General features: G+C 41.5%; 1 protein-coding gene across 1 annotated transcript; it reads right to left on the bottom strand.

Annotated features, from left to right (window-relative positions):
• Positions 1-559: 559 nt before the first annotated feature.
• LOC122448456 (dihydrodiol dehydrogenase 3-like) lies at positions 560-21658 on the bottom strand. Its single transcript, XM_043479771.1, has 10 exons — positions 21472-21658; positions 19031-19163; positions 16974-17141; positions 16002-16118; positions 13973-14050; positions 13439-13561; positions 4832-4941; positions 3725-3890; positions 3450-3532; positions 560-838 (listed from the first exon to the last, which is right to left on the bottom strand). The coding sequence occupies exons 2-10, from the start codon at positions 19112-19114 to the stop codon at positions 796-798; spliced, it is 972 nt and encodes a 323-aa protein (XP_043335706.1). The 5' UTR covers positions 19115-19163; positions 21472-21658; the 3' UTR covers positions 560-795.
• Positions 21659-26931: the final 5273 nt, after the last annotated feature.

The following is a 26931-nucleotide window of genomic DNA, read 5'->3' as shown; positions in this document are numbered from 1 at the left end:
CCTGTATATTGAAGATTATTTCAAATTGTAAATAAACATGCAAATACTTTTATATAGGAGAGTCATGAAAGTATGAAACTAAATTTTTATTTTATGGCAAGAAAAATTTAAATATGAGAACATTTTATCTACCTTTGCATGCACTCCTCTCCCTCACTGTGAGTTTTGTGTCTGCATGACACATGGACCAGAACCCCCACATCAGAGGGAAGATCTACATGACATTGAAGAGCCACAGTCTCCTAGCATCAGTAAGACAATTAATTCCTTAAAAGATAAATTCCTTCTTGACCTTGTAAGGGGTCACATGGCCCACCATGATGATGCATAGATCTGGATTATGTACACTGTCAATAATATGTCTTTTCACGCAGAGCCCTCTGTCTTCAAAACTTAAATCCCTGTGCCTTGATTTCTAGAGGACAGAACAGTTCTCAGGCTTTCTGAGATGCTCTACCTGGATTATAGTTCTCAAATCTGACTCGAATAAAATTTTCCATTTCTTTCTTAGATCGACTAATTCATTTTCGATAAAGGAAAAGGCATCTGAGTTATTAAATAAGTTAATTGGAGGTTATCTTTATTTTCTGTCCTTTCTCTTTTTTTTCCAAATTATTTTGTTATCACGAAAAAATAGAATTCATATTTGGAGTCTTCTTTATTTCATAAAATTTTTAAAAGATAAACAAGCTTCAAAAGTTCATACACTTCTTTTAAACATCTCCACCAAGTACAGAAATGCTCTTCACAACCCTAGAAAAGAAGTTCTGGTAGAATGCATGGTGGACAGCTCAGTCAATATTCTTCAGAATATGGATACTCAGGGTGATCAACCGCTCTGAAAGAGAAAGAGGAGGAATAATTTATTAAATCTGTCATCTTGTCATAGAGACCATTACTCTGTAGGTGCAGTCAGGATGGGTTAAAACTCTAAATCTATAAACACATCCCATCTTCTCACCCAACAAGCACACATCAGGTGTCTTCTCCATTGCACACGGCACCTGCATGTCCAGTCCCAACATTCAAGTGTAATATTCACACCACAGTGACAGGTAGTTTGACTCAGATTACAATTTATAAGAGGGCACAGACCTAGGGGTAACTGTGGAGGTCATTTCAGACACAGGTGGAACTTTTGACCCTAAGTGGTGAGAAGGATCACAGTTAAGGAATTCTTTGCTGTTTTTCATAAATCCATTCAATGGAAAAAATTTATTGAGCACCCCTCAAATACTGAGTAAATTGAAGAAATACCACATACACCTAAACAATCATACCTATAAAATAGTATTACTGCTTTCTTAATTTGTATTATATGACTGCACTCATTATTTATTAATTAACATTACTGCTGTTTTCCTTCCTTATATTCTGATTTTTTTTCTAAATTTGTTCTTTCAACTCAATTCATTAAAGAATGCCTCCTGAGCCATTCCATGTGCCAGAAGCTGTGCTATCGAGATAAACCTACAAGGATGAGTAAGTCTAGGCATTCACAGCTTAATGAGGGAGAGCACAGAATATACATAAAGCTTTTGAGGACAGAAAAGTAACTTGCTGTCTTTTCTCATTTTTCATCATGTCTTTTTTCAGAATCATAATATACATATACATAAGTATGCATGCATGCTAAGTGGCTCAGTTGTGTCCAACTCTTAGTGACCCTGTGGACTATAGCCCACCAGGCTTCTCTGTCCATGAGATTCTCCAGGCAAGAATACTGGAGTGAGTTGCCTGCATTCCTCCAGAGGATCTTCCCACCCAGAGATCAGACCTGCATCTCTTTCGTCTCCTGCATTGACAGGCGGGTTTTACCTCTACCGCCCCCCAGGAAGCCCAAATGTACGTGCTGTGTGCTGTCGCTTCAGTCGTGTCTGACTCTTTGCAGCTCCGTGGACTGTAGCCCACCAGGTTCCTCGGTCCACGGGATTCTCCAGCAAGAATACTGGAGTGGGTTACCATTCCCTTCTCCAGGGGATCTTCGCAACCCGGAGATCCAACCTGCACCTCTTAGGTCTCCTGCATTGGCAGGTGAGTTTGTCACCATTAGTGCCAACTAGGAAGCCCATATGTAAATGTACATATAAATATACATATATCTTCTGTACAAACAAGGAGGCATCCCAGTGTCTCAGTGCCTGAAATGCAGGAGACACAGGAGACATAGATTCAGTCCTCAGGTTGGGACACTCCCCTCAGGAAGGGCATGGCTACCCACTCCACGAGTCTCACCTGGAGAATACCATAGGCAGAGGAGCCTGGTGGGCTACACTCCATAGGGTTGCAAAGAGTCAGACAGAACTGAAATGACTGAACACTACAAACAAGGAGAGTTTTGAGATCTTTCATTTGAAATTAAATCTTCATTTTATCACTAATTTGTGTTCCCTTTTCTCTAAGCTCCCTCCCAACATCTCTCTGTTTGATTAGTCTTCTGTCTCTTCAGTCCTGACATTCTCCTGCAGTAATTAGGCAGCTGGAATTCCACAGTAATAACTAAGTAAAGTCAAGGAGGTAGGAACTCCCCAGTGGATGGACCCCTGATGGACAAAGTCTACTCTGGGGTGAGTCTTGACTCAAGAAACCAGAGAGACCCAGACAATCTTATCAGGTATGTAAGGACAGAAGTCTCTCTCTGGACACTCAGTTCATGATATACTCAAAATTCATTTGGTGACATTTTAAGGATGAGGAAATGGGAGATGTAATGGGGAAAAGTCAATAAAGAGATAAATTTGGAAGAAATAGATGGTGTCTTAGTAAAGAAAAGTCCATCGGGGAGAAAATCCACCAGACACTTAGGAGAGAGAGTGGCGACAGGCTCACTGTGACTTCTCACTCTGAAGCATGTTGACCTTCATGGGCCCCTCCTCCAGAAATATCAACAATGCATTTACAGTTGTGTTAGGATAAGCAGGAGTGTAATTCAGGATGAATTCCTTATTACACAGTCATTGTGTATCATTTCCTCCCGATTCTATAAAGAATTAAAGGTGAAGCATTTGCATCAGTCCCTGAAAGAAGGTGCCTGGTCGGCTACAGTTGATGGGGTCCAAAGAGTCAGACAAGACTGAGCAACTAACACTTTCACTTTCTGAAAGAAGAATGGGCTGCAGGCACTGCACTCTCTGTGTTTCCTGGGTCTCTGGGCCCTGAGAGGAGGGACACCAGGCACAGGGATTAGGGGCACAATGTAGTGAATTCACCACAATGTCAACACTGGGGGTTTTACTGATTGGCTGTCCTGGGCCCCGGTCACATATCTGTTGATCAGAGACATAACCCTAGAGGAAACCTCTGCTATGAGGTCTGCAGGAAGCCCTTAGTTTACTCCTACACTGGAAACCAGGGCTGTCTCCCTGAAATTAAGTTTTAAGAAAGCTTATTCCTCTGCTGATCTACATGCTAGAGAAAACATATTTGTGGAACATATACAAGTCACTTACTGTTGAAAATCATAGTATCTTATATTGCTGTTGAGGCCATCAATTGCTTTCATGTCTTCCAGAGTCAGTTCAAAGTCAAACACCTGAAAAGAGGGAAGAATCACATTAATCTTTCCCCCAAGGAGCTGGCCTCCCCCTGGGGACTGGAGGACTTTCCAGCTGGATGGGGACAACAAGAGGGGAAAGGGAAGCCATGTCTGTCCTCAGTTAGACAAAGAATGCCCCTCGTGAAGGATATTCCTTAGGAGCCCCCTGCCCACAGCCCCACTCATCACCTGTATGTTCTCTTTGATCCGCTTCTTGTTGTAACTCTTGGCCAGAACCACAACCCCACGTTGTATCTGGTAGCGAAGGGCAACCAGAGCTGGCGTTTGCTTGTGCTTTTTGGCAATGGCAGAGAGAACCGGGTCCTCCAAGAGAAAGGGGAGGTTCGGGTTCACCCTGGAAGGAAATTCAGAAATGCTGAGGAGCTAAGACTAAGTACTCAGTTTATGAAGAAGCTTCCCAAACAGATCAGGTATGTCAACTCTAGACCTGTGCTTCTCAAAGTGTGGTCCATGAACCAGCATCATCAGTACCACCTGGGATCTTGTTAGAAACACAAAATTCCATGGCTTCACTGAAGACAACTGATAGAGAACCTCAAATACATCACCTCCCATTCTGTGTTTACAGATCTCTGCAAGTGATTCAGATGCAAAATTGAGTTGAAACCAGGACTGCCAAAGTCATGGATTTTGTTTCTTTTTTACTTCTCTGTGGTTATTTTTCTTTTCCAATCAATGCTCAAAAGTAAAGACAACAGTATGAAAGGAGAACGTGATGGGAAAGATTGAGAAATACTTTGTTTTTCATTTTTTTCTAATTTTCACTTGTCTCAGGTGTTGATAAAAGTTGAGTAGTCTGAAAATGAAGACCGTGCATTTCGTAATTATTTACATTGTGCAATTCTTCTACAAATGTTTACAAAAGTGGTTCAACTTGTACTTATTTTTCAATAATGATAAACTTGGAAATTATGTACTATTATCCTGATTTTAGACATAAGGTGAGGGAGGCTCGTTAAGTCTATTATAGTAATGTGTCATTAGTCCATAAATAAGTAAATTATTATAAGACAAAGCTTATGTCTTAGTTATCAACTGGGGTATTATATAGAGATTTTAATGCAGACACTTGCGTTAAAATCTATATACAAGACACATGTAATGTAAGAAATCTACCTGGGTGATGAAAAGACAAAAGAGAATTTCTCCCATCTGTCTTCTCTCTCCTCTACCCTTTGAGAGTTATCTCCAAAGCACTGAGTCCAGAACAACAAAATTTTCATCAAAAAATGAGTTTTGGATAAACTCCTTATGGCCATCAATAATGTTCATTACCATTGTAAAGTTCGTTGGGCTCCCAGAGCACCATAGGCAACTAGGACAATATCGTGTGACTTGCAGAACTCCAGCAGTTTGCTCTGGTTGAGATAAGGGTGACATTCTACCTGTAGAATGCCAACAGAAAAGAGTGTCAGATTATATGAAAAGATAATACACCAGAAAAAGCTTAAAAGTAAAAATTATATATGCTAAAGAAAAACTGTGTCACATCAACTTGCAACTGGAAATATCAAGGAAAGATTTTTTTTTTTTTTAAATTATATTTCTGTCCCCTGAAAAGGTAAAAAATAATGACATTACTGAGAACAAGTAATTCTACGGACCAGATCTTGATTGTTGAACACCACTGAACAGACCAAGACACGTGCCTAATTCCACACCTGGGACAGGAAAAGAGCTGTCTAAGCTTTGGACATCAAACTATGCCAGAAAGAAAGAAATTGCACAGTCTTATGAAGAAATGTCTGAAGGACAAAAGAACCAGTTTGATGAATTCCCATCGGTGACATTTCAGTAGATTTGAGCACCAATGGGACTCATGAGTGAAAGCAAATGTAGCACACTGAGGCAATAAAAATCCCTGAGAGAGAAAGAAAGAGCAAAAATGCTTCTTTCCACAGATGGTGATTATTACAATAAAGCTTTTCTCAAAAACTGACAGTTAATGTGAAGGAGTGCAGTCTTTTACCTAGTCTTATAAGGATAGATGTATTTTATCCTGAATAATGAGGGAATTTTACTTTTATAATAAAATGTCAGAAGATTAAAAAGAGCATTTAAATGGAAAATAATGAAAAATGTTCTAATGAAATAATTATTTCAGTTGAAAGTCCTCAATGGCTTCTCAACCATTATGTGAAAACTTGGGGGAAATCAAACTTCCCCTGATGATGGTTATCATCCAACAGATGACTAGATAATTTCAACAGGGAAAATTCACATTTCCAAATAAAATGTCCAGCTACTAATAGCTTTACCAGAAAACAAAAGTACTGTCACTCACAGTGGACAACTTGTCACCATGCACTTCCTACCCGGGTTCATTTAGGGACAAAGCATGCAACTAACATTTTCTTGTCAAAATATTTAATGTAGCAAGGAGTTCAGGTTTAACTACTAATTTACATAATCTAGGATTACAGAAACAAGTTAATTAGCATCACAACAATGATAAATACAGTGTATTTGTCAAAACCTTGCCTGGATATCTTGGTAACACAATGACTGAGTGACCGTTTTACATTAAAAGAGCTTAAGATGACTGAAAATTACATGTGAACCACAATCAGACCCAAGTCAGCAAAATATTGTTGCAGCCTGGCAGAGCAGAGACCAGAACCTGCCCCATGGCTCGAGGGTGCGGCAAACTGTGCCCTCATGATTGTGCTAGTAAGCATGCTGAATGGACTTGGGGCTGGGCATGTTCTTTGCTCTGCTTCACTGCCGGCCCCTGCGTCCACCCCTGTGGAAACAAAACAAATGTTCCTGACAACAGCAGAGCCTCAACTTTACTCCCTCTTTATGGTACGCTGATCAAACTCTCCAGTATAGCTATTTCCTAGTGATCTCATGACTTCTGCCCATAAAAGTGCGGGCTGAAAGGAGCCCTCTTGTCTTCCTGCCATGGAGAGCAGGAGGGCCCCCTGATTCCCCGTTTGCAAGTTACATGTGTCTGTCTTTTCATTACGCGCTCACCCCTGGTTCAGGTCTATCTCACCCTCTGTGCTGGACATGGCAGGTAGCCCCTGAATAGGGACCTGAAGTCAGGAAGGTTTCTCCCCAGGGAAAATACTCAAAGTGAAGACAGTGAGCTGTAGGTGAGACGCCTGGATCACGACCAGGCCCTCAAACTCTAAGGGTGGGAAGTCCCTTGTTGCCCGAGTCAGGGTGTCAGTGGGGAAGGATTTGAGTAAAGCTGAGAAACATCATCTCCAGCTTTTGAGGCACCTCCTCCAGACTGCGGGAGCACAGGTGAAAGAGGAGCCATTGACACTATTGCTAAGAGAAATGGTTAAACATAATCTTTGGTTTCTGGAAGAAGGCACTCTAGATATTGAAAATTGGGATCCAGTGGGAGAAAATTTGAAAACAGCACACAGGAGAGGGGATCACATACCCATGACTGTATTTGCCACCTGGGGGCTAGTGCAATCAGTCCTATACCCTTGACAGACTGAGAAATAATGTGAAAAGACAGTGTCCTCAAACATCTTGTTAACCCTTCCACCCCTTTGCTACCCAAGCTCAAGGACAATTTTCCACCACCGTCGCCTCCACTGTATCCAGAAATGTCTCTGGGGGATAAGCCACTGACCTGGTTTTTAGCAGGCCATGGCCTCTGCCCTTCCTATGGGTGCTTTAGACATTGAGGACCACCTTGCTTTCCTTATCAATTACAGGCCCACCCCAGTAATCCCAGTCAGGTTATTGCAACCCATGAAACTTTTGGCATCAGGTTTTAAAGGAACTAAATCTAGTGTTAGAATGAACGGGGTCAATTCTCTGTATACATACATGGAAGCTGTTAGAAATTTGCTTGCATGGGAGATGCTCTCCTTATGATGTTAAAATGCTAGCCAAAACAGCTTTACGTGGTCCCCCAAATTTACAGATTTTTGCCTCTTATGCTGAGTTGTGCCAAGAGTTAGCCTGTATTAATTTGTCCAGTAGAGGTAATCTTACTTTTTAAATGCTCGTAGACACAGGGCAATATACCAGTCCAACAGCCCAATTCACTTATGAAGGTATACTGGTGGGAGCATATGCACAGATTGCAAAATGCTGCTGAAGCAAGAGCAGACAGTATGAGAACCCAGCGAGCCTACCAGTTCATTTGTTAAAATATTAAAGAGACCCAGAAAAAACTTCATTGAATTTGTAGACCGGCTCTCTTCTGCTGTCCACTGTCAAATTAATAGTCCTACAGCAGAGAACATTTTGTTAAAACAATTAGCCTATAAAAATGCCAAGGCCGCCCTTATCACTATTCATCAAAATCACAGCCTTGGCAATTTTGTTTGAGCGTGTCAAAATGTTGGTACACAGGCTCACAAACAAACCTAGCTGGCCCAAGCAATTTGTGCTGCCTTTAAAAATAATTTTAGCTCTTCCCCTGCCAAATGCCAATATGGAAAACCCGGACATATGAAAATGGCTTGTGTTCTGGGCCCAAAACAGATGTTACAATACCTCCGCCTACTGGTGAAAATAAAACACCAGGACTGTGTCCTAGGTACCAAAAAGGCAATCATTGGGCTAATCAATGCAGATCAAAATTGTATAAGAACAGTTCCCCTTTGAAGCCCGGAAACCGCCATCAGGGTCAGCCCTGGGCCCCACAAACAGTGGGGGCATACACTGTGAGGACCTCCAGCACACCCTTCAGCCTATCTCCAGCCTCTCAGTCTCTACCAATGGAAGTGCTGGATTGGACCTCCCAACCCAAGTAACTGTTTGAATTAATGAATTTGATCCCCTCCTCACCAACCACCACCCAGTAGCAATCCCTACTGGGATCCAAGGTCCCTTTCCTCAGGGACCATAAGACTCATTCTGGGCAGAAGTGGCCTTACCCTTAAGGGCCTCCAAATTCTTCCTGGCCTTATTGAACCAGACTATTCAGGAGAAATTAAAGTAATGGCTGTCTCTTTGATTCCATGTCATTCCTCAAGCTCAAGAAATTGGTCAACTCCTTCTCTTGCCTTACCATGCCCCTAACAACTATAATCCTGTCAACAGAGGAGAACAAGGATTTGGGAGCACAGGTGACCAATTAATGTGCTTTACTCAACAAATATTCTCAGATTGGCCCACATGTAAGGCTAAAATCCAAGGAAAAATGTTCTCTGAACTCTTAGATCCCGGGGCTGTAATTTCCATCATTACTTCTCCTCAATGGCCAGCTGATTGGTCCTTGACTGAGCTCCAGGAAAAGATAATCAGGCTTGGGGGAACCTCAACAATTTGCTCAGAGTGCAACAGTTCTTCCTTGCCTAGGGCCCAACAAACAACTTGCTCACTTCCAACTTTTTATTGCAGACATTCCCTGTAATTTTTGGGACAGAGATCTGCTTGCCCATTGGCACCTAGTTCTCTCCAATGAGGAAAAGGCAGATCATGTGATGGCAAGAATGGGATGCCAACCAGGAAAAGAGCTAGGAAAGAATTTATAGGGAGATCCTTCTCCTTTACCTATTCACCTGACAGAAAAGGGCTAATTGAGGGCCATTAAAGTTTCTCTGCCACCCTATGCTACACCTCTAACATGATTTACATCTAAACCTGTTTGGGTGGATCAATGCCCTCTAGTAAGAGAGAAACTTATACATTTACAAGCCTTGGTAGAAGAACAGTTTCAAGCAGGACACATAGAGGAGAATGCTAGTCCTTGGAATACTCCAGTTTTCATAGTCTATAAAAAATCAGGCAAATGGAGGCTGCTTCATGAGCTTCAAGCTATTAATGCAGTAATGCAACCCATGTGGACCTTGCAGCCTGGACTCCCATCCCCTTCAGCCTTACGTCAGAATTGGCCAATTATAGTTCTGAATCTTAAAGATTGTTCTTATACAATACCCTTAGCCCCACAAGACAAAGAAAAATTTGCATTTTTGGTACCCAATATTAACCAACAAGACCCCAAGAAACAGTACCAATGAAAAATGTTGCCTCAGGGGATGATGAGTCTACAAGTCTTCTCCTGTGAGTGGAGAGTTTTGACAAACGTGATCCACTGGACAAGGGAATGGCAAACCACTTCAGTATTCTTGCCTTGAGAACTCCATGAAAAGGCAAAAAATAGGACACTGAAAGATGAACCCCCCAGGTCAATAGGTGCCCAATATGCTACTGGAGATCAGTGGAGAAATAACTCCAGAAAAATGAAAATTCAGAACCAAAGCAAAAACAACAGCCAGGTGTCGATGTGAGTGGTGATGGAAGCAAAGTCCACTGCTGTAAAGAATGATATTGCATAGGAACCTTGAATGTTACGTCCATGAATCAAGGCACATTGGAAGTGGTCAAACAGGAGATGGCAATAGTGAACATCGACATTTTAGGAATCAAAGAACTAAAATGGACTGGAATGGGTGAATTTAACTCAGATGAGCATTAATTATATCTCCTACTGTGGGCAAGAATCCCTTAGAACAAATGGAGAAGCCATCACAATCACCATAAGAGTTTGAAATGTAGTACTTGGATGCAATTTCAAAAACAACAGAATGATCTCTGTTTGTTTGCAAGGCAAACCATTCAATATCACAGTAATCCAAGTCTATGCCCTGACCAGTAATGCTGAAGAAGCTGAAGTTGAATGGTTCTATGAAGACCTACAAGACCTTTTAGAACTAACATTCAAAAAAAAAATGTCCTTTTCATTATAGGGAACTGGAATGCAAAAGTAGGAAGTCAAGAGATACCTGGAGTAACAGGCAACTTTGGCTTTGGGGTACAAAATGAATCAGGGCAAAGGCTAACAAAGTTTTGCCAAGAGAACACAATGATCATAGCAAACACCCTCTTCCAACAACACAAGGAAAGACTCTACACATGGACCTCACCAGATGATCAATACAAAAATCAGATAGATTATATTCTTTGCAGCCAAAGGTGGAAAAATTCTATACAGTCAGCAAAAACAAGACTGGGGGCTGACTATGGCTCAGATCATGAACTCCTTATTGCCAAATTCAGACTTAAATTGAAAAAAGTAAGGAAAACCACTAGACCATTTAGGTATGACCTGTCAAATCCCTTACAATTATACAGTGGAAGTGAGATATAGATTGAAGGGATTAGATCTGATAGAGTGCCTGAAGAACTATGGACAGAGGTGTCTGACACTGTACAGGAGATAGGGAGCAAGACCATTCCCATGGAAAGAAATGCAAAAAGGCAAAATGGTTGTCTGAGGAGGCCTTACAAATAGCTGTGAAAAGAAAAGAAGCAAAAAGCAAAGGAGAAAAGGGAAGATATACCCATTTGAATGCAGAGTTCCAAAGAATGGCAGGAGAGATGAGAAAGCCTCCCTCAGTGATCAGTGCAACGAAATATAGGAAAACCATAGAATGGGAAAGACTAGAGATCTCTTCAAGAAAATTAGAGACACCAAGGGAACATTTCATGCAAAGATAGGCTCAATAAAGACAGAAATTGCATGGACCTAACAGAAGCAGAAGATATTAAGAAGAGGTGGCAAGTATTATACCAAAAAGACCTTCACAACCCAGACAATCATGAGCCAGACATCCTGGAATGGGAAGTCAAATGGGCCTTAGGAAGTATCACTAGGAACAAAGCTAGTGGAAGTGATGGAATTCCAGTTGAGCTATTTCAAGTCCTAAAAGATGATGCTGTGAAAGTGCTGCACTCAATATGCCAGCATACTGGGAAAACTCAGCATTGACCACAAGACTGGAAAAGGTCAGTTTTCATTCCAGCCCCAAAGAAAGGCAATGTCAAAGAATGCTCAAACTACCGCACAATTGCACTCATCTCACACACTAGTAAAGTATTGCTCAAAATTCTCCAAGGCAGGCTTCAGCAGGACGTGAACCGTGAACTTCCAGATATTCAAGCTGGGTTTAGAAAAGTCAGAGGAACCAGAGATCAAACTGGCAACATCTGCTGGATCATTGAAAAAGCAAGAGAGTTCCAGAAAAACATCTACTTCTGCATTATTAACTATGCCAAAGCCTTTGACTGTGTGGATCACAACAAACTGGAAAATTCTTCAAGAAATGGGAATATGAGACCACCTTACCTGCCTCCTGAGAAATCTGTATGCAGATCAAGAAGCAACAGTTAGAACCAGATATGGAACAACAGGAAAGGAAAGTGAATCCGCTCAGTCATGTCCAACTCTTTGTGACCCCATGGACTGTGGCCTACCAGGCTCCTCTGTCCATGGGTTTTTCCAGGCAATGGTACTGGATTGGGTTGCCATTTCCTTCTCCAGGGGATCTTCCTGACCCAGGAATCGAACCCGGGTCTCCCACATTGCAGGCAGACGCTTTACCGTCTGAGCCACCAGGGAAGCATGGAACAACAGACAAGTTCCAAATGGGAAAGGAATAAGTCAAAGCTGTATGTTTTCACCTTGCTTATTTAACTTATATGCAAAGTACATCAGAGAACTGTGAAATGCCTGGATGGATGAAGCACATGCTGGAATCAAGATTGTTGGGAGAAATATCAATAGCCTCAGAAATGCAGATGACACAACCCTTAGGGCAGAAAGTGAAGATGAACTAAGAGCCTCTTGATGAAAGTGAAACAGAGTGAAAAATTTGGCTTAAAAATTCTACAGTCAAAAAATAAAAATTAAAAAAAAATTCTACAGTAATAAAATGAAGATGATGGCATCCGGTTCCATCACTTTATGACAAATAGATGGGAAGCAATGGAAACAGTGAGAGACTTTATTTATGAGGGCTCCAAAATCACTGCAGATGGTGACTGCAGCCATGAAATTAAAAGATGATTGCTCCTTGGAAGAAAAACTATGACCAATCTAGAAAGCATATTAAAAAACAGACATGTTACTTTGTTGACAAAGGACCGTCTAGTCAAAGCTATGCTTTTTCCAGTAGTCATGTATGGATGTGAGAGTTGGACCATAAAGAAAGCAGAGTGCCAAAGAATTGATGCTTTTGAACTGTGGTGTTGGGGAACTGTCTTGAGAGTCCCTTGGACTGCAAAGAGATCCAGTCAATCTTAAAGGAAATCCTTCCTGAATAATCATTGGAAGGACTGATGCTGAGGCTGACACTCCAATACTTTGGCCACCTTATGCAAAGAACTGAGTCATTGGAAAAGACCCTGATGCTGGTAGAGATTGAAAGCAGGAGGATAAGGGGACAACAGAGGATGAGATTGTTGGCTGACATCAGCGACTCGATGGACTTGAGTCTGAGTAAGCTCTGGGAGTTGGTGATGGACAGGGAGGCCTGGTGTGCTGCAGTCCATGGGGTTGCAAAGAGTCAGACATGACTAAGATGCTGAAATGAACTGATCTGAAGTCCTGAGTAACTCTTCCATCAACTGTTAGGATCAACATAAGCATTTAACTTCATGCTCTAACCTGGGTGACTTTCATAGTCTCCAGCACATTTCTCTGTACAGTGCTCCCTGTTGAAGCTGGGACAACAAGACTAAGGATTCAGGCATCTAAACCCCACACAAACCATTAACACCTGTCTCACCTGGTTTTTCTCTGTATTTACTTCCCATTCCATGTTTTCATGGTCTTCCTTCCTGTACACAGTTTCATCCAAGCACTTTCACACCTGATTTCTGGTCATGCTTTCAGCTCAGGGGAACACCTCCTTCCTCTATGTTCTGGAGGAATTTCACCTCCATTGTCTTCCCTCAGTCTCCACCACTATTGAGCAGGAAGCCATCCCCACCTTTTCCACCCAGAGTTTATCAAAGATACTGCTATAGATTCTATTCACACAGTCCAGACACAGGCTCAGCTGTGTAGGATCCTCTGTCCACAAAGGTTGGATGAACAGGAGGGGAGGACAGACAGACATCAGGCTCCAGTGCAAGGAGGAGGTTCTGAAGAGCAAGAGGGAGAGGAGCTGAGCTGCTCACCTGGTTGCAGACGGGCTTGTACTTGAGCCCCGGCTTGTTCAGGATCTTGTCCAGCTGCTTGTGGTTGAAGTTGGACACCCCGATGGACTTGGCCAGCCCTGCGTCCTTACACTTCTCCAGGGCCTGGGAGGGAGGGGTGGTGAGCAGTCACTTGGAATGGGCAATATAGCAATAAGAAATGCTGGAAAATCGTTAAGAGCATCTCTGGTCAAGAACTAGCAGTGCTTATCAAGAAGATAAAGGGGAAGAAGGTCATGACACAAGAAGAAGTATCATCTCCTCCTTAGAAAACCCTGGAGAAGACAATCACATGGAAGGAAAGAGATGTCTGTCTACACTGTCCCAAATTCTCTGTTTCATTCCTCTCTGTGAACATTTCAGCAATGGTTCCCTCCTCACAACCCCAGCATCCCAGCCCTTATACTCATGAACTGCTGAGTCTGATGGTCCGCAGCCCACTCTCACAGGTGGAAGAAATGAAGGAGGTTCCCCCTCTCCTGGCCCCTCCCTTGGTTCTCTCCTCCCTGGACTCACCTCCCATGTGCGACAGAGATCCACTGAGTCAAACATCGGTCTTCCATTTTCATCTGTTGGGAAAAGTGTCTCCCCTGGCTGGAATAGAAGCAGTCATTTCAGAGATGTCACCAAATATTTCTCCACATTTAGCCAGCCTGCCAGACACATCTGGGACTAGGATGCTAAACCTCCATGAGGTTCATTTACTTTCTGCATAGTGATATTTGCAAAATGGTTTGCAAATGGAGTTATCAGCAATGTCTTTATTTTTTTTCCATTTATTTTTATTAGTTGGAGGCTAATTACTTTACAATATTGTAATGGCTTTTGTCATACATTGACATGAATCAGCCATGGATTTAAATGTGTTCCCCATCCCATTCGCCCCTCCCACCTCCCTCTCCACCCGATCTCTCTGGGTCTTCCCAGTGCACCAGCCCCGAGCACTTGTCTCATGCATCCAACCTGGGCTGATGATCTGTTTCACCCTAGATAATATACATGTTTCGATGCTGTTCTCTCAAAACATCCCATCCTCGCCTTCTCCCACAGAGTCCAAAAGTCTGTTCTGTACATCTGTGTCTTTTTTTCTGTTTTGCATATAGGGTTATCATTACCATCTTTCTAAATTCCATATATATATATTAGTATACTGTATTGGTCTTTATCTTTCTGGCTTACTTCACTCTGTATAATGGGCTCCAGTTTCATCCATCTCATTAGAACTGATTCAAATGAATTCTTTTTAATGGCTGAGTAATATTCCATGGTGTATATGTACCACAGCTTCCTTATCAGCAATGTCTTTAGAAGGCAGTTTTCCAGTAATCTCATACATACTATATGTTTTGATAGATATAATTTTCCTACATTCTCCTGGGAACTGTCAGTGCCTTAGGTGAAATTTTTTTTGCCCCTTTTATTTTCCTCTTGCAAAATGCCTCTATCATGCAGGGAGTGACAGTAAGTTATGCCTTACTGCTGGCATAAGAATTGCAATCTTGACCTGGACTAAATATCAGAATTCCTTTTCACTCTGAACATCTGATAGCTTCAGGGCATACACATGATCCATCAAGGTTCTCTTTAGGTTGATAAGCTATGTGGAAGATGCAGACATACTCTCAAATATTCTTGACAATGAGGCGTGAACAGATCAAGGTCATTCTGCCACCCATGGAAAATGCTGAGATAAAAATAAAGCAAACCAAGAGTGATGTCATTATAAGGAATAGAAAAACAGAGACATTTCTGTCAAGTATTAGGAATCCTTAAATCTATGTAGATGGGAATTACCATCTACATAGTCCAATATCCTTTGGCAAAGGATGGCTTGAGAAGAATTCTGTATTCTAAAAATGAGTTCTGCATAATAGACGTTGTTCTTGTTGTTTTGTTTAGGCTGTGCCATGGGTTTGCTGTATCTTAGTTCCCTGAATAGGAATTGAACCCACTCTCTCAAAACACTCTTGACTCAGCACTGGAAACACACAATCCTAACCACTGGAACAACTGGAAAATTCTCCTCCACATAATACAGTGCTTAATGGCTAAGTGCAGTCTGCAAATGTCACTGTGAACACAGGCGACAGTGGAGGCCAGGTCTTCTGAGTCCTGAGATGACTGTGAGGTTTAGACCCACCCAGAAGGACACCTCCAAATCAATGAAACATGAAAGGATGAGAGATGAAATGACCTCATCCTGTTCAGTTGTGAGACCGTGTCAGTGCTCAGCACTCTGCACTGAACTCTGGATGTGAAATCCCAACTCCCAGGCCTAATCAGCGACATGCACAGAACTGGCCTATTTCTCCTTCCTCAAGATTTTGAGACAGAGTCTTAGATTATTTAATTTGTTTCTCTGGAGTCAGGTAAGAGATTCAAAGAACCTCCCCAAAAGGATGATCACAAATGATTATTTAGGGGATTCCACTCTAGTGTAATCTTTCCTTCAAACCTACTAAGAAAAATAATGTCAACCATCCATGGAAGTTATAGACTTTCTGACCCAAGAAATAGAACAGAGGTGATCACACAAATCACCTACCACCAAAGCCACTGGTTGGTGAATAATATAGAGATCGACATAGTCCAGTTGAAGATTTTTCAGTGACTTTTCCAATGCTGGTTGGACCAACTCTGGACGAAGGGAAGTGGACCAAACCTGCAGAGATTAAACAAAGGAAGCTGTGGGAAATGAATGCTTCATGTAATTTTGTTTGACTTGTTTTACTTAATAACTAGATATTATTATTGGTTGGAAAGAGATGACCATGGGAAAAAAGTTCCATTTCTTCTTGAGTTCCATTCTTTTTCTAACCTACCATGTAAACTTCATTATTTGATTCAACTTGTCATCCGTACATCTTTCACAATGGAATGAAATGAACAAAGATATAAATAACTTTATCAATAATTACCATAACCCATCAACTGAACAATGCTTGATAGAGTATAAAAGCAGAAGCTCAGTCTAATTTGACCAAACAATCCATCTTCTCAAAATGAATTACTATCTTGTTTACATAACTGTAGGGAAAAATGCTTTGAACACTTTAACATGAGCAGAACATAATTCAAGACACTTTGGCTAGATCTTGTATAATACACAAAGTGTCTCTCCCAATGCTCTCTTACTCTTAGAGCTGAGAACTGAGATTTAGAATGTGAATAAATTTGAGAAACTCACCCAGATGATAAGAAAAGCTATAATCTGCTCCCAGGTCTGCCTGATTTATTAACCCATAATAAATTACACTGCTCTAGCCTGGGCTCAAAGAAATAAAGTGACTTTCATGTAAAATTAAAATTTGAGCACACCATCATGATAAAGCTATAGTTATACTCTTTTGGGAGGGGAAGGCACAGTGAGGGAAAAAGGGTACTAGATTTAAGATACAAGTAAGTGTGAAAACAGTGGTACCAATAAGCACCTTCACCAAACTACTGATTCTATTACCAAATTGTCGTCTGCCCCAGTCACTTGCACACACGTGCACACACACAACACACATAGCACCTTTGAAGTGTAGAATATGTCTTCTCTTTTCACGGTGCCATCAGCAATCTTACTTCGAATGGCCTGGCCAACCTGCTCTTCATTTTGGTATGCATGAGCACTGTCAATATGCCGGAACCCAGCCTCTATAGCAAATTTGGTGACCTCCACAGCTTCACTCTTAGGAACCTACATAAGCAACAAAAATAGTAATTGAATATCCAAATGATTAAGAGATTGCTAAAGCACAAGCTTGATCTTATCAAGAACCGACAGTTCTTCATGCATTTGATTCATTCTGCACGTGTGGTAATGAACCCATGACAGTTTCCCTGAATGTTCCTGGTCAATGATTAAATGGACACCCAAGAACCCTTCAACCCCAGGCTATCACTGGTTGATCACAGGCATTAGAGGACCCAAATACCCTCTAGGTTCAGTGATCTGGTGGAAAAACTCAAAGGACTCAGAATAAAATTGTAGTCATGGATATGATTTATACAGGGAGATGTTTGAAGCAAAATCAATAAAAGTACAAGGGGATGGTAAATGCATCAAGAAACCAGGTGAAAGCTTCTAAGACCTCTGTCTACCAGTGTAACTACACAGAAAACACCAAATAAAAGCTGTATCTATTCAGGTGTACAAAGTGATGTTCTCATACAACTATCCATTGTTAACGATTACCACATTCAAGCTAGTTAGCAGATTCATCTTCTCACATAGCTAATTTTTGGGGTGTTTTCATGAGAATACTTAATATCTATTAACTATAGTCACCATACTGTACATCAGGTCTCCAGACATTCATCTCATTACAGAAACTCTGGACCTTTGACCAATATCTTTCCATTTTTCTTAACCTTGTCCCCAGCTTCTGTTCACCATTCCTCTACACTCAGCTTCTATGAGTTCACTTTTTCAGATTCTACCTATGAAGAGAACATGCAGTATTTGTCTTCCTATTTCTGGCTTATTTCACTTAGCTTAATGTTCTTCAGGTTCATCAGTGTGGTTGCAAATGGTCGGATTAACTTCCCTTTTCAAGCTGAATAGTATTTCAATATGTTTCTGCAATCCAGGATCTTTCATGTTTCAAGGAGGTAGATGCTTGGTCCAAGTTCCCCCTGTTGGATCTAGTCTTGGTTTCCTTATGATCACGTGCCTTGTGGGGTGTACTGAGGAATGAACCAGTGAGCTCAGTACTAGCCTGGACCCTTCCCTCCGCTCATCACATTTTGCAAAGTGAACAATCCCCATCTTTTATCTGCAAAATATCTTCTGTTCTATAAATTAGAAAAATGAGATTCAAAGTTTGAAGAACAGTCCATTGTCACAACTACATACTCTAAAGGCAAGATGGACAGCAAAGTTTCTGGCTTCCAGTCTAGAGACTTGTCCACTAGTCCCTCTTATGCCCAAGGACTGAAAACTGTACTTTAATAAAAAGCACTACAAAATCCAAGGATACAGTACAAAGCCTGTCCTGTAAGATTGTAGCTTATTCCCTCAAATGACGGTATAGTTCCCATCAGAAAAAGTTTCCAAGCAGAAGCAGAAGTACAAGGCCAAACACAGGTGGAGTGTGTTTTGCCTGGCACTGAGCAGGTATACCACAGGAGAAAAGCAGTTTTCTCCCACTAGATTTAAGTCACCTCACCTTCAGGCCCTCCCACCTCAATTATTTCACTGGGTCATGTCTTTCTGGAAGGAGGAAAGAGTCCTGAAATGAAATATACAGAAAACACCACCATTGCAATTGCCCTCAAAGCCAAGCTGCTGACAGTCAGTGATCTTGATAGCTGAGTCTCACCCTTCTGCCAAGCTGGGAAAGAGATAGAAACTGGAGGGGAACACCTGCATAGTAATCTACAGGTGAGCACAGCCTCAGACCCTGATGCAGACTGAAGACTGGATGCTCTCTACCTTTTCACAGGGCATGGTTCTAGCCTGGTTAGTGGAACCACATGATCCTCCCAGAGTCAACCAGAAACTCAATGCTTAAGAACCTTAACCTCCTTCCACTCATGTTGCATCCACTTACTATTTATATCTCAACCCCAAACCACTACACTTACCTCTGGAGGTGCACCGGTGCCAAATCCCAGGGCAGGAATGAAGTGGCCGTCATTAAGCTTCACTCTCTGACTTTTGGGATCCATAGTCTGTTTCGCTCCTCCGACTAAGCAGACTCCGCTTTTTCTCTTTTGCCTTCACAGGTTATAAATGCCAGTGAGGTAATGCCCTAGCTGCACTCTCCAATGTTAGCAGATACATTGTAGGAGAGGTAAGGTGAAACCAGTACACCAGGCATAAGAAGAGGATTGAAGTCAATTAACTTGTTTGCATTTTTATCAGTGTAATCATTAATTACACTGATTAAATCATTGACCTGAGGTTAAATCATTAACCACAGATATGCAGATGATACCACCCTTATGGCAGAAAGCGAAGAGGAACTAAAGAACCTCTTGATGAAAGTGAAACAGGAGAGTGAAAAAGTTGGCTTAAAACTCAACATGCAGAAAACTAAGATCATGGCATCTGGTCCCATCAATTCATGGCAAATAGATGGGAAAACAGCAGAAACAGTGACAGATTTTATTTTCTTTGGCTCCAAAATCATTGCAGATGGTGACTGCAGCCATGAAATTAAAAGATGATTGCTCCTTGGAAGGAAAGTTATGACCAACCTAGACAGCATATTAAAAAGCAGAGACATTTTGCCAACAAAGTTCCGTCTAGTCAAAGCTATGGTTTTTCCAGTAGTCATGTATGGATGTGAGAGTTGGACTATAAGGAAAGTTGGGTGCCAAAGAATTGATGCTTTTGAATTGTGGTGTTGGAGAAGACTCTTGAGGGTTGCTTGGACTGCAAGATCAGACCAGTCCATCCTAAAGGAAATCAGTTCTGAATATTCATTGGAAAAACTGATCTAAAGCTGAAGCTCCAATCCTTCGGCTACCTGATGGGAAGAACTGACTCATTTGAAAAGACCCTGATTCTAGGAAAGACTCAAGGCAGGAGGAGAAGGGGATGACAGAGAATGAGATGGTTGGATGGCATCACTGACTCAATGGACATGAGTTTGAGTAAACTCCAGGAGTTGGCGATGGACAGGGAGGCCTGGCATGCTGCAGTCCATGGGGTTGCAAAAAGTCGGACACGACTGAGCAACTGAACTGAACTGAATCATATAATGATGAGATTGACTGAACAATTATTGACCATATGTTAGACTAGAAACCTCCACATATTTTTTTTTTCATTATCTAATATGAAGCTTGTGGTGTGTTTAGTCGCTCAGTCATGTACTACTCTTTCGACCCCATGGACTGTATTCCACCAGGCTCCTAGTCCATGGAATTCTCTAGGCAAGAAAACTGGAGTGGATTGCCATGTCCTCTCTCCAGGGGATCTTTCCAACCCAGGGAATGAACCCAGGTCTCTCACATTGCAGGCAGATTCTTTATCCTCTGAGGCACCAGGGAAGTCCATATGTTAGACTAGAAACTTCCACACAATTTTTTTTTTCATTTTTCTAATATGAAGTTTGATTTTGATCCAACATCAGTTGAAATAATTAACTATCTTACAATATACACATACACACATATAGTGAAGTGAAACTCGCTCAGTGGTGTCCGACTCTTTGCGACCCCATGGACTATACAGGACTATGTAGGACTATATAGTCCATGGAATTCTCCAGGCCAGAACACTAGAGTGGGTAGCCTTTCCCTTCTCCAGGGGATCTTCTTAACTCAGGGATCAAACCCAGGTCTCCCGCATTGCAGGCAGATTGTTTACCCACTGAGCCATCAGGGAAGCCACTGATACACATACACACATATAGAGAATCACAGAATTTAAGGGAGTGATTAATAAGCATTTTTCAAAATATTATTCCTTAATAAAGAACACTTCAAATGAAAATAAATTTGCCTTTTACTTTTCTCACCACCATAATTACATTGCTATCCAGACCTGACAGTAGTAATATCCTGAAAAGAATACCAAAACCACACATTCTAACAAAGTGTTTTTTGGAGATTAATTATTAATAGTTTCTGGATCCCATGTGCAGTGTGCAAACAGACCCTTACAGAGGTTAATCCTTGGACTTAGTTATATAACTTTTTAGAAAGATATCATAATGGAAATAATAACGGTTTTATTTACTTTACTATCTTGCTCAATGGTTACTCATAAAAGGAGAATCTGTACACAAGTTAACTTGTTACAAATATGGGAACAGTCAGAGAAATTTAGATGTATTGATACAATGGGATGTTGTGAAGCCAAATAAAATTTAACACATGGAGTGAGTCAGCAAAAAGGTGAGCTAGAAGTATGGAATTCTCCTTTAGAAATGTGAGAAAACAATCGGAAACCAGATAAAAAACCTCACAGGAACTCTGGAAACAAACAAAATCTACAGGAATACATTAAACACACTATCAGAAAAATTTCAGAAGAGAGCGGAAGGTCATTTCATCATATTTTTACTCCCACTTACCACTTCCCTCACTTGTACACTGCAGTCTTGATCTGTAAAGGGTGGCAGTTCAGTTCCCAGTTGCTTCCAGCAAACCAGATTGATCACAAAAACCTTAATGCAATGTTCCGACCTATTTGGGTGTTGCCTGAGACTGGTGTCTGTTTTTCATAAACCTAAGCTTAAACTAAAGAGCAGCTGGAGTGGCTTATTACTGTTGCAGGGAGACTATATATACATGGGGCCACGGACAAGGAATTAAGGGTGGAGACAGACTAGAGCATATAAAACCTTGAGTAGAACCAGGGTGTGGATTTAGGGGACAGAGGGCATTCAAAAACAGCCATGTATTCAGGAGAATCAAGGAGGCACACCAACTCCAGGCAAGATGCTGACTCAGAAATGAACTCAGTGCCCATAGCTTAACTATTGGGCAAATCCCAGGACTAAAGCATGCCAAGTTAACTAGAGAAGGCCAGTCAGGACATGGCACAAATCTACAGAGTGGATATTTTGTGCTTGTTTCAAGTGCTCAGTTGTGAACACACTCACACACCATACACATAAAACTCAATATGCATCAAAGACTTACACATACAAGATACAGATATGGAACTCTTAGAAGAGAAACTAGAGGGAAAAATTCATGGCATTAGATTTGGATATGTCACCAATATATGATGGCATCCATAAGTGATGGCATCCAGTCCCATCACTTCATGGCAAATAGATGGGAAAGCGATGGAAATAGTGACAGACTTTATATTCTTGGGCTCCAAAACCCTGCAGATGGTGGCTGCAACCATGAACTAAAAGATGCTTGCTCCTTGGAAAAAAAGCTAGGACCAAACTTGACAGCATATTAAAAAGCAGAGACATTACTTGTTGACAAAGTTTCATCTAGTCAAAGCTATGTTTTTTCCAGTAGTCATGCGTGGATGTGAGAGTTGGACTATAAAGCTGAGCTCCGAAGAACTGATGCTTTTGAACTACTGTGTTGGAGAAGACTCTTGAGAGTCCCTTGAACTGCAAGGAGATCAAACCAGTCCATCCTAAAGGAAATCAGTACTGACTATTCATTGGAAGGACTGATGTTGAAGCTGAAGCTCTGACACTTTGGCCACCTGATGAGAAGATCTGACTCATTGGAAAGGACCCTGATTCTGAGAAAGATTGAAGGCAGGAGGAGAAGGGGATGACAGAGGATGAGATAGTTGGATGGCATCATGGACTCAGTGGACATGAGTTAGAGCAGGCTCTGGGAGTCGGTGATGGACAGCAAAGCCTGGTGTGCTGCAGTCTGTGGGGTTGCAAAGAGTTGGACACAACAGAATGACTGAATTTCACTGAACTGATGTCACCAAAGCACAGGAAACAGAAGAAAAATAGATAATCAGTTTTCATCAAAATTAGAAATGTTTTTACATCAAAGGAAACTATTAATGCAAAGGGTGTGAAAAGTCAATCCACAGAAAGGGAAAAAAAACTTTGCAAATTACATTTCTGATAAAGCTGAATGGAATGGAAAGTCCTGGAAACACCCTAAACTTTATCTCATATTGGTTGGCTCAATTGCTGAGCTTCCCTTGTAGCTCAGATGGTAAAGAATCTGCCTGCAATGCAGGAGACCAGGGTTCAATCCCTGGGGTGGGAAGATTCCTGGAGAAGGAAATGGCAACCCACTCCAGTATTCTTGCCTGGAGAATCCCATGAACAGAGAAGCTTTGCAGGGTACACTCCATGGAGTCACAAGAGTATGATATGGCTTACTGACTAAACCACCACTTGGTGACCATCACACTTTAATGCTTAATATGTTCATAATCAATCTTTTGATTATCCCTTCCTACTGAAACAAACTGTAAAGTTTTTGTATTTCCTCACACTTTCTGAGTTTGTCATGACTACCACCATTTCTCTTCCCTACTGAATTAAAAGCATTTTCTAAGAGCATTTGGATTTACACATTGAACTAGTTCTACTGTTTCCCAGCTGGCAGACATGGACATGGTAGAAATTGTCACAGCCTCTATGTGAAGAGTCAACACTCAGGAAATGAAACACATTGTTCCACACACATCACACCAAGCACTCTGATATATTCTCTCCTCACCCTCTAGTTGTCACCTCTGTTCTTCTTCTGTTTCTGTTTGACTCCAGTTTTCTACACAGTGCATCCCAAATCATAGTAACTGTGTGGACAGGAGGATGGTAAGCTCCAGATGACAGTGGCCCAGGTGCTTTGGCACGTACCCCCATTCCTGCTTCGGTTCCCTCCCCTCCACATCTCAGAACCACCACCTGTTCTTCTTCCTCCCTATTCTTGCACTTCTAGGATCTCAGAGTTTGAGGGAATTTGAAGACCAGTCACAGTCACGAATAAGTGTGATCAGATATCAACAGGAATAAAATGTTACATCAATAAATATCACCTTTGTTATAGAAGGAGTTGATAATAATGTACAAGAAATGCTCAGATTCTCAAACAAGCGTTCAAAGAGCTCCTCTTAGATAATCTGTATTTCAACATCTCCTGGGTTTTCATCCAATCCATCTTCAATGAGAACAGTCTTCATGTCCTGAAGCAAGTACATCTATTGTTCTTGATCTGGTAACTAAAAAAGTTTTCCAAAATAGTGTTCATGATTTCCACCCACAAATTCAGATGAATAAGAAGAAAACAGAGTTCTTTGTCTTTCTTGGAATTGATTTTATTTGGGCTGTTTTGAAATTGATCTTTCTCAGAAAAAAGTAACTGAAGAACATGCTGTGTTCTAGATAAAGAACCAAGATTAGGGGGTGCCCTGATCATCCAGCACTAGCTCTGAAACCTTGTTCCAGCTTCTGTGTCCTTGTCCTTTGAAGTAAAATGCTGACTCAGGAATTAATGATTGAGAAATGTGAAGATGTAGAAACAAAGAATAGCTGTAGGACTAGGGAACTGGTAACAAGTTAGACTACAAGTCTCCCACACTACAGAATCAGGGGACTCACAGTTCCCTGATAGATACAGACAAAGGCCTGACACACATTCCTAAACTGTTTTTACAGGAAGCAGACCCCCTCCAGATGAGAATTGCTGAGGTCAAGCAAATAGACCTTAGACTGGCTGAAACCAGGAGGCTGATAATGCTTGAAACTTCACCTTGATGCCAACCAGTCCAAGGACTGTGCTTGAGCTGGTCATGCCCTGATCCTTAAACAGCATGAAACTCCTCACTAACTACTCCATAGTGGGTCACACTGTCCTGAGGGAATTAGCCCACTGTGGTAATTTGCCTGGTAAAGCAATTATCCTTCAATTATCAGCACAGTTATGCATATATTCCCTCCCTTTTGAGTCTCTCTCCCACCTTCTCCCCCCACCACCCACCCCTCTAGGTCATCACAGAGCACAGAGCTGAGCTCCCTGTGCTACACAGCAGCTTCCCACTAGCTATCTATTTTACACATGTATAATAGATAGTGTATATATGTCAATGCTTCCTCCTCAACTCCTCCCAAACTTTTGAAATTGCTTCCAATCAAGACTGTGTTCCTCATCTCTAAAAGATCTTTAGTTCTCCCTTTTGGGGAAGAACCCTGACCTCTTGGATATAAGCACGTCTAAGGTACATAACCCTTCTAGTGGGATCCCAGTGAGACAGCTCATTCCTTATTCACCTACCAGCAAACACCATATTTACTGTCACATGTACACAGACTCGACTTTGGGCAAACTAATAGAAAGCTGATTTTGCAACACTTGTTGGGTTCCAAGTCAAAGACACAAAGCCTGCACCTATTAAGCAAAGCACACTCACCCACCCTCTACAGCCCAAAACTATAGTAACATTTTCTTATTTGATAAGATTTGAACTCATATCAGTTCAGGTCAGTTCAGTTCAGTCACCCAGTCGTGTCCGACTCTTTGTGACCCCATGGACTGCAGCATGCCAGGTCTCCCTGTCCATCACCAACTCCTGGAGTTTAATCAAACTCATGTCCAGTGAGTTGGTGATGCCATCCAACCATCTCATCCTCTGTCGTCCCCTTCTCCTCCTGCCTTCAATCTTCCCCAGCATCAGAGTCTTTTCAAATGAGTCAGCTCTTCTCATCAGGTGGCCAAAAGATTGGAGTTTCAGCTTCAACATCAGTCCTTCCAATGAACACCCAGGACTGATCTCCTTTAGGATGGACTGGTTAGATCTCCTTGCTGTCCAAGGGACTCTCAAGAGTCTACTCCAACACCACAGCTCAAAAGCATCAATTCTTTGGCGCTCAGCTTTCTTTATAATCCACCTCTCACATCCATACATGATTACTGGAAAAACCATAGTCTTGACTAGACAGACTTTTATTGGCAAAGTAATGACCCTGCTTTTTAACATGCTGTCTAGGCTGGTCATAACTTTCCTGCCAAGGAGTAAGCATCCTTTAATTTCATGGCTGCAGTCACCATCTGCAGTGATTTTGGAGCCCCCCAAAATAAAGTCTACCACTGTTTCCACTGTTTCCCCATATAATTGCCATGATGTGATGGGAGCAGATGACATGATCTTAGTTTTCTGAATGTTGAGCTTTAAGCCAACTTTTTCACTCTCCTGTTTCACTTTCCTCAAGAGGTTCTTTAGTTCCTCTTCACTTTCTGCCATAAGGGTGGTGTCATCTGCATATCTGAGGTTATTGATATTTCTCCTGGCAATCTTGATTCCAGCTTGTGCTTCATCCAGCCCAGCATTTCTCATGATGTACTCTGCATATAATTTAAATAAGCAGGGTGACAATATACAGCCCTGACATACTCCTCCTATTTGGAACCAGTCTGTTTTTCCATGTCTGGTTCTGACTGTTGCTTCAGAAGGAACAGTCAGAACTGGAACACATATCAACCCATGAATATTCAGTGGGTGGAGTAACAGGAGAAAAACCTAGGGTCTAGGGATCCTGGATCAATGACAATATGCCCTCAGCATCCTTCCCTTTCTCAAGAGAGAGACGTTTTCTTTACCTTACTGCACAGAAAACATGCCCTCCATGTCTCTGCAAGGAGCCACTGTCTCTGTGTTGCAAGGGTGTTTACTATATGTTGTGTGGGATGAAGGGTGGTTGGAACCTCTGCCTAACAGATGCACTAAAATGGGAGAGCTTGTGCAGAATTATCTGCAACAGACACTTACCCATTTCTAACAGCTAAGTACTCCTGATATCATTCAGTCTGCTTCTCCACTAGACTATCAACTCAAGAATTTATCTTAATATTATCTATTTTATTTATTGATAAAATAATGTCTTACTAAAAATTTTCAATAGTTTTGTTGAATAAATCAATGAATAAAAAACAAAACATATAAGAACTAGTCAAAATGTTTAGCATAAAGAATAATGTATGTGTAAGCATTTATGTGTACATATATGTGTGTGTGTGTGTGTGTGTGTGTGTGTGTGCACGCACTAAATTTTTTCAATCACATCCATCTTTGTGCGACCCTATGGGCTATA

This window comes from Cervus canadensis, chromosome 10 (genome assembly GCF_019320065.1).
Source record: "Cervus canadensis isolate Bull #8, Minnesota chromosome 10, ASM1932006v1, whole genome shotgun sequence".
Lineage (NCBI taxonomy): Eukaryota > Metazoa > Chordata > Mammalia > Artiodactyla > Cervidae > Cervus > Cervus canadensis.
Note: the sequence above shows the minus strand (reverse complement) of the source record. Positions and strands in the feature narration are given on the sequence as shown.